Below are 6,733 nucleotides of genomic sequence, written 5' to 3'. Positions count from 1 at the left end.
ATACATAGAACAATAATATCCCCACAGTTATGTAGTCACTAAACAGTTAAAATTAATAAGTCATAAACACCCAAAATAATACTTAGCATCCGTCATTCCTCATTCCTAACTATTACATAGCTAATTCAGATATATTGATCATTAGGTTCCAAATCAAACACATATATAACATTCAAAAGATAAGACAATGACACCTAATAGAAATAGGCTAAACACATTGGCTCCATCAATAATTCATCTTTTCCACATTCTCGTCACTAGGCTCCTCGAATGGGAAGGGGGTGAGCTTATAAAGCCCAGTAGGAAAGCAACTAATAACATAGGACCAAAAAGTTTAATACAACCCCTGCATGGTTAGCTTTGAAAACAAAACATACATCATCATGTATAAACCAAAATAGAGACAAACTACAAATAATCATAAGAGCATAGCTACAAGTGCACATCACACTGTCCACTAGATACCTAGTTCCCGTTACTCACCATAGAAAAACTAACATCCTAAACCGGGCAGTCAAACTTGGTAACCACCACAAGGGGGAGGCTCCGAACACTTCCTGTATACAGATGCTAGGTCTTTACACCTACAGGTGAGTGGACACCTGATCTACCTATGATAACACAGAGACTAAGTCGTGAAACAACAACATGCACATATCATGATCACTATGACTTTCATTGGTATAACCAAATGCAGGTAAAAAATAAAAGAAAGAAACATATTCCCTTTATATTTTAGAAAATTGGGCAGCATAACAGCTGCATTTGAATAAAAATAAAAAATCATAACCTACATAAATAAGTGAATAAAAATATATTTGGCAATCAGTGCCCTCAGAACAGAACATATAACATGTAGATTAAGTTTTCAATTTTTCAAACATTTTATAAATATCAAAATTAGAATATGTTCAATGCAATTCAATATGAGTAAAATAAGTCTAATAGTCAAGTTGAGTCCCTAACTCCTTAGAATTTTCAATCCAAGCTCAAAGCGTCGCTCCTAAGCTTAACGATGATCCTAGAGTGATTTAGTCCAATTTTAATATCACGTTTTTCCTACGTGCACTAAATGAGCAAACGATTATCATCATTGCATTCCTTATTCAAAATCGTGCCCAATGACATATAATATGACCATATTTAAAATTTCAAGTTCTGAAACCTCACCCAAGCACAGTAGCAGTTGGTGGCGGCAGTGAGCGGTGTATCGGAATCATTGAAAAAGGTAGGTGTGGCATATATCAAAACAATCACGTCAGCGAGTAGATCACGTTCATGCCAACAATCAGTCCAAAAAGTGCTTAGGCTCGCCGGAAAGTAGCGGAGATATCCAAAATCTCACCAGAGAAAAATGGTGAGTTAATTGAAATGACTTAGTGGGTGACATTTCTCTCTTCACGTTGGTTCCAACGATGCCACCCACTCACCGAACGGTGGTCTAAGTTGGCCAGAAAACGCAGTCAAAGCTTTGACGACTAAATTTTGACACCTTCGTTCGTGTGCGTCTTAACTTCGATGGCCTTGAGATTTTGGGGATGGGGTTGTCGTCGACCACTAATGCTTCAGCTCCGGCGCTTGGCGGCAACCACAACTCCAGCAGTGGCTGCCTGGTACCCTGCTCTGGGTTGTTGCAGAGAGAAAAGCAAGGAAAGAAAAGAAAAAGAAGAAAAAAGAAATCTGAATATAAAAAAAAATATATTAAATAAGTGGGTCCCACCACTTACATAAATAATTAATTTTTTATTTTTATTTTTATTTTTGTTTTTGACTTTTCAACCTGAAAAGTCCTGTTTTACACTTCACATGTAAAGCTTGAGTTAATCCTTTTTCTCAACTTCGGCACAAGCTATTACTTGGAATAGTCGAGAGATCTTTGTGAGCTTTATGAGTTTGTGATTTCATTCAAGATTTGTTCTACTGGTGTGTTCTTAATTTCAGAATTCAGTTTATTATAGTTGTTTCTTGATAGATTGCTGTAATAAAGATTGTTGTAATCGTTTTTGTCATTTGTGTTTTCTGATCATTACTTTGCACTACACAAATTATCACCTTAAATTCAAGGTCGTTATCTTTAGTTTATTATTTCTTTTAAGATGATGTCAAGGGGGCGCTAAAGAAAATTAATTATTTATATATTTGCAAGCTTTTGTTTTATTATTAGGCACAAAACACCACCATCTACATATAAACATATCTTTTCTACATATCTCCCATACATTTGTCTCACATGCATCTTCGCATCATCCTGAGCACATTAATTATATTCCACGTAATAATAAATTTATGAGTATACGTTACGCCCCCCCCCCCCTAAAACTCAAGATTCATTTTTATTTTTTCGTACAATACATATAACATACATAATTGAACCCCTTCCTTGCCTCTTGCTTCCGGTCTCCATTACCCTTCTTTTTCACAAAGTTATTATGTGTGCTTAGTTACTGATCTTTACAAATTGGTCCTTTAAAAGGGATTGGTATTACCTTGAGAGGAACAGCTTTCCTGAGCGTTATTCCCATTCTCTCAGTCATATCCATATCGTCTGGCTTAATCCCATCAGCCAAAACCCAATCGAACGACAACAAAAGTGACCCTAAAGCCAAAGGGAGTACCCTAGAGGCAAGAGGAACCGCCGGACACATACGGCGGCCGGAACCAAAGGGTATAAACTCAAAATGCTGACCCTTATAGTCCTTCATCATGTTTGGCTCTAAGAATCTCTCAGGCTTGAACTCTGAAGGGTCTTCCCAAGTCTTGGGGTCTCGCCCTATAGCCCAAACATTGACGAGAATCTGAGTCTCTTTTGGGATGTAATAGCCGAGCATTTTGCAAGTGTCCATGGCCATGTGTGGGACTAAGAATGGAAGAGGAGGGTGGAGCCTTAAGGTTTCTTTGATGACTGCTTTTAGGTATGGGAGATTCTCTATGTCTCTCTCGTCTAGCTTTTTCCCATTAGTGATTGTTCTTCTCAGCTCGGACTGAACTCTTTTTAGTGTTTTAGGGTTGTGGAGAAGCTCAGCCATTGCCCATTCTAACGTGCTTGTTGTTGTGTCTGTCCCTGCAGTGAACATCTCCTGAAATATATTCATGTAATTAGAATACCATATATAATTTGGATAATAAGTATACGTGATAATATTATAGTTCATATAAATTTCATTTTTTGCATGAGAATATTAAGTTCAAATCTCGAAAATTCATATTTCGTGTGAGTAATTAATTATTTATCATCTTTAGGTAGATGCGATAAATGCTAGAGGTGATAAATAATCATACTTAGGTATCTTTCCATTTCAATTCCAAGTTATATAGCACTTCTGACTTTAAATTTTTTCTATTTTTATTTTGTTAGAATATAACTATTAGTATGTATGTATTTTATAGGAAAAAAGACATTTATCCAATCTAAATCATTTATCTGTTGATTTTTCTAAATTGCATCTTTAACTAATGATTTTTGAGTATATAAGTCTGTAGACATCCCATTTATAATTCAGCTTAATATTATTAACACTTAAATAATTGGACATCTCAGACTATATAATTTTTCCTTAATTACTTAATGAAAAAAATATTATTTTAGAATGAAATTGGACAGAGAGATAATATTACCACCAAATACAATCTATATCTTATTCTATATATATATATGTTCATCCTAAATTAATAAAATACCTATCAAATAATGTGTAACAAACACATCCTTATGCTAGTGGAAGCTACTTGATAGTGGCAAGAAATATATATAAATTTATATGTATATAAGTATACGTACAAAAAAATGATGTTATATATATATAAAAAAATATGTATAAACAAATCAAATTATATTATATTATTAATTTGTTCCTATTGTTTTTTTATATTTTTTTCATGTTATTTTCAATCTTTTTTGTTTCTCCTCTCACATCTCTATATTCATACATATATATATATTAATAAATTTTTTAAAAAATTAAATATTTCACATTTTTTATATATTTTTTTTTTTCAAAGATTTCAAATATATTATTTATAAGTGTTTTAAGAATAAAGAATTGCTAAGAGGCACCACCGATGCCCAATACCACAAGTAGGTGACATACTGTTATTGATATGCAATCTAATATCGAGTCCTACTTATTTAAATTTAATAAGTATAATTGGGTATCACTAACCAATCATGGGTTGTCACCTTATGTGTGGTGTTGGACAATTAAAGTATCAAATAGCAACACTCTTAACAATACAAAAGAGATAGAAAGAGAAAAAAAAGGGCAGGATGGCATTATTTTCAAAAAATATATATTTTATTTTAGTTATTAATATAAGAAAATGAGGTATCTTTATAAATATATTTAAATTTGAAAACACTTAATATAGCTAGTCATATACACCTTACCCCCACAAAAATATAATTACTGTGTGTTAATATATATTTAAATTTTTATTATAGAATATTATAAAAAAAAAGTCAATAATAATAATACCGGTTGATCGAGTTTAGTTGATATAACCTAGGTCCACTAAATTTATTGGCTCAGTTAATTAGAAACTTATAATAAGTTGTCAAAGACTACTATATGCTTTCTTATCATATATATCTTCTGTAGTATTTTTTTAAAGTCAAATTACGTAAAAGATTTACTTATGGCTTTACAAATAAGTAAAATTAAATTTTTAAATAACTTAGAGGCTCTAATTATATATGAATAATGTTAAAAGTCACCTTGAAGTCTCCAAAATCATATAATTAATCCTTATAATAATAATTGAATTTAAAATAGGTTCCTAGGTTAAATCATTTTTTTCTCATCATTATTTATACGTTAAATCCTATGTAGTGTTGTGCTACCCAAAATGTCTTATCCTAATATTATGTATAACCCACGCATCGCATGCTCTTATTAATTTAAAGTTATAGAATGGTGTGTAGCAAGACGAAAGAAAAGTTAATGAATGGTTCTGCTTACGTTACGTACGTGCAAAATTTAATTGATTGGGGCATTAATAACCAGTTATATATTATATAAAACATATATATTGAGTTCATGCATGTGCTTACAAAGACGATGACGTTGATGGTCCTAGAAGAAAACTGGGAGGGCTCTTCGGTCCCATTCCCTCGAAACTCCAGAAGCACATCTAAGAAGTCCCTTCTCTTGTGATGAGCTTTACCATGATTATCATCGAACTGTACCTTCTTCATAGTCTCCATCCTTTCTCCGATGAACCCTCCGGCAATCTCAAAAGCTTTCTCGACATGAAACTGGGTATTTTTCCTGATCCCTTGAGGATCCACATGCCTAAGAATCGGTATAAAATCAGCCACATTAGGCTTCCCAGCAAACTCCATAACTTTACCCGCATGGTAAAAAAACTTAGCCCCACTCTCCGATTTCGTGTCCAAAAGATCCTTCGAAAACATTAAATTTCCAATCAGATTAAACGCCATCAAGAAAAAAAACCGTCCCACATCGACTGAATCTCCTCTACTCGCCCCAGCTTCCTCTATAAATTTCACCATGCGGTCTATGCACATCTCTCGAACCCCTCTGGATGCGTCGAGTCGGCTGGTCACGAAAAATTCTGTCATCGACAAACGTCTGAGCATGCGCCAGTGTGGGCCGTATTGGGCCGTAATGAGAGAGCCCTCGTTGCCGTGATCTCCCTTCATGGACTCGTAGATCTTTCGGCCGGCTAAGACCACGTCGTGATTTTTGAACATCTCACGGGCAGTTTCTTGGGATGAGATGACGACGGTACTCATGGACCCTAGCCATAGGATCATGATGGGCCCGTAGGTTTGGGCCAGCTTGGCAAATGACTCGTGGGGTGCCCAGCCCAGTTGGAAAATGTTTCCAACAACTGGCCACTTCCTTGGGCCCGGCGGAAGCCGACCTAGTTTTTCCAGTTGACGATGACGGCGGCGTTCTGTTATTATTAGTGCCCATACAACCCATAATAACAGTGCAAAGAGTAACCCCAACACCTCGTAATACATTTTTAAAGATATTTGATTTATTATATGGTGCATAGTGTTTTGAACTGGAGACGATGCATTATTTATAGTTGTTTTTCTCAACTATTTTGTATGGAAAATTGTTCATTTAAATATGTTGTCATAAACAAACGAAAGATTTCTCTTTTGGTTTTGGAACCTGTAGAATTATTTTATATCCTTTTATTGCTTTGTTTTTTGTATAAATAAACCATAAATATATATTGCACCAGAATTATTCCATGGAAAACGCCATATTACATGACAAAGCAAACAAAAAATTATTGTTCCCCAAGCTACCATGTGACTCGCAATCCCCGCATTTAATAATATGAGATTGTTGTTATAAGAAGCAGACTGCTACAAACAAAATAATAATATCTTATATTTGAAAACTTACTTTTTGAATCTACGAATTAAAGACTTGTTCAATCGAAAGAATAATGAACAAGGGCTAAAGTAAAGAACACTAGCAGATTTTTACAAGATTCACTCATAAAAATCAGCTACTCCTTCCGTCACAAAAACCAGGGTAAATCACTTTACTTTAGTAAATATTTTGTGGATGTTGGTTCATATCACTTTAAGTTTTTGAACAACTCAGCTCATTGTATATGTTAATGGCTTCAATTCAGTTAGTTAAATCAGTTAGCAAGTTTTTGGTCTCTCATCATTCCAGTTCAGTCCAGCCTTGGGGTTAAGAGTTTTTCTTCTGTTTTGTTTTTCCTCAGGTTCAGAGAAAAGAAAGTT

At 34.2% G+C, this 6,733-nt stretch overlaps 1 protein-coding gene across 1 annotated transcript; it reads right to left on the bottom strand.

Annotated features, from left to right (window-relative positions):
- Positions 1–2,327: 2,327 nt before the first annotated feature.
- LOC133829429 (iridoid oxidase) lies at positions 2,328–6,192 on the bottom strand. Its single transcript, XM_062259170.1, has 2 exons — positions 5,048–6,192; positions 2,328–3,077 (listed from the first exon to the last, which is right to left on the bottom strand). Exons 1-2 carry the CDS (start codon positions 6,017–6,019, stop codon positions 2,442–2,444), a joined length of 1,608 nt encoding a protein of 535 aa, XP_062115154.1. The 5' UTR covers positions 6,020–6,192; the 3' UTR covers positions 2,328–2,441.
- Positions 6,193–6,733: the final 541 nt, after the last annotated feature.

Source organism: Humulus lupulus, chromosome 4 (assembly GCF_963169125.1).
Source record: "Humulus lupulus chromosome 4, drHumLupu1.1, whole genome shotgun sequence".
In the NCBI taxonomy this organism is placed as follows: domain Eukaryota; kingdom Viridiplantae; phylum Streptophyta; class Magnoliopsida; order Rosales; family Cannabaceae; genus Humulus; species Humulus lupulus.
Note: the sequence above shows the minus strand (reverse complement) of the source record. Positions and strands in the feature narration are given on the sequence as shown.

Excerpts from the sequence above, each read along its gene's own strand:
- LOC133829429 (XM_062259170.1), bottom strand. The coding sequence starts at position 6,019 with ATGCACCATATAATAAATCAAATATCTTTAAAAATGTATTACGAGGTG. Across the intron at positions 3,078-5,047 it reads CCATCAACGTCATCGTCTTT|GAGATGTTCACTGCAGGGAC; the intron begins GTAAGCACATGC and ends AATATATTTCAG.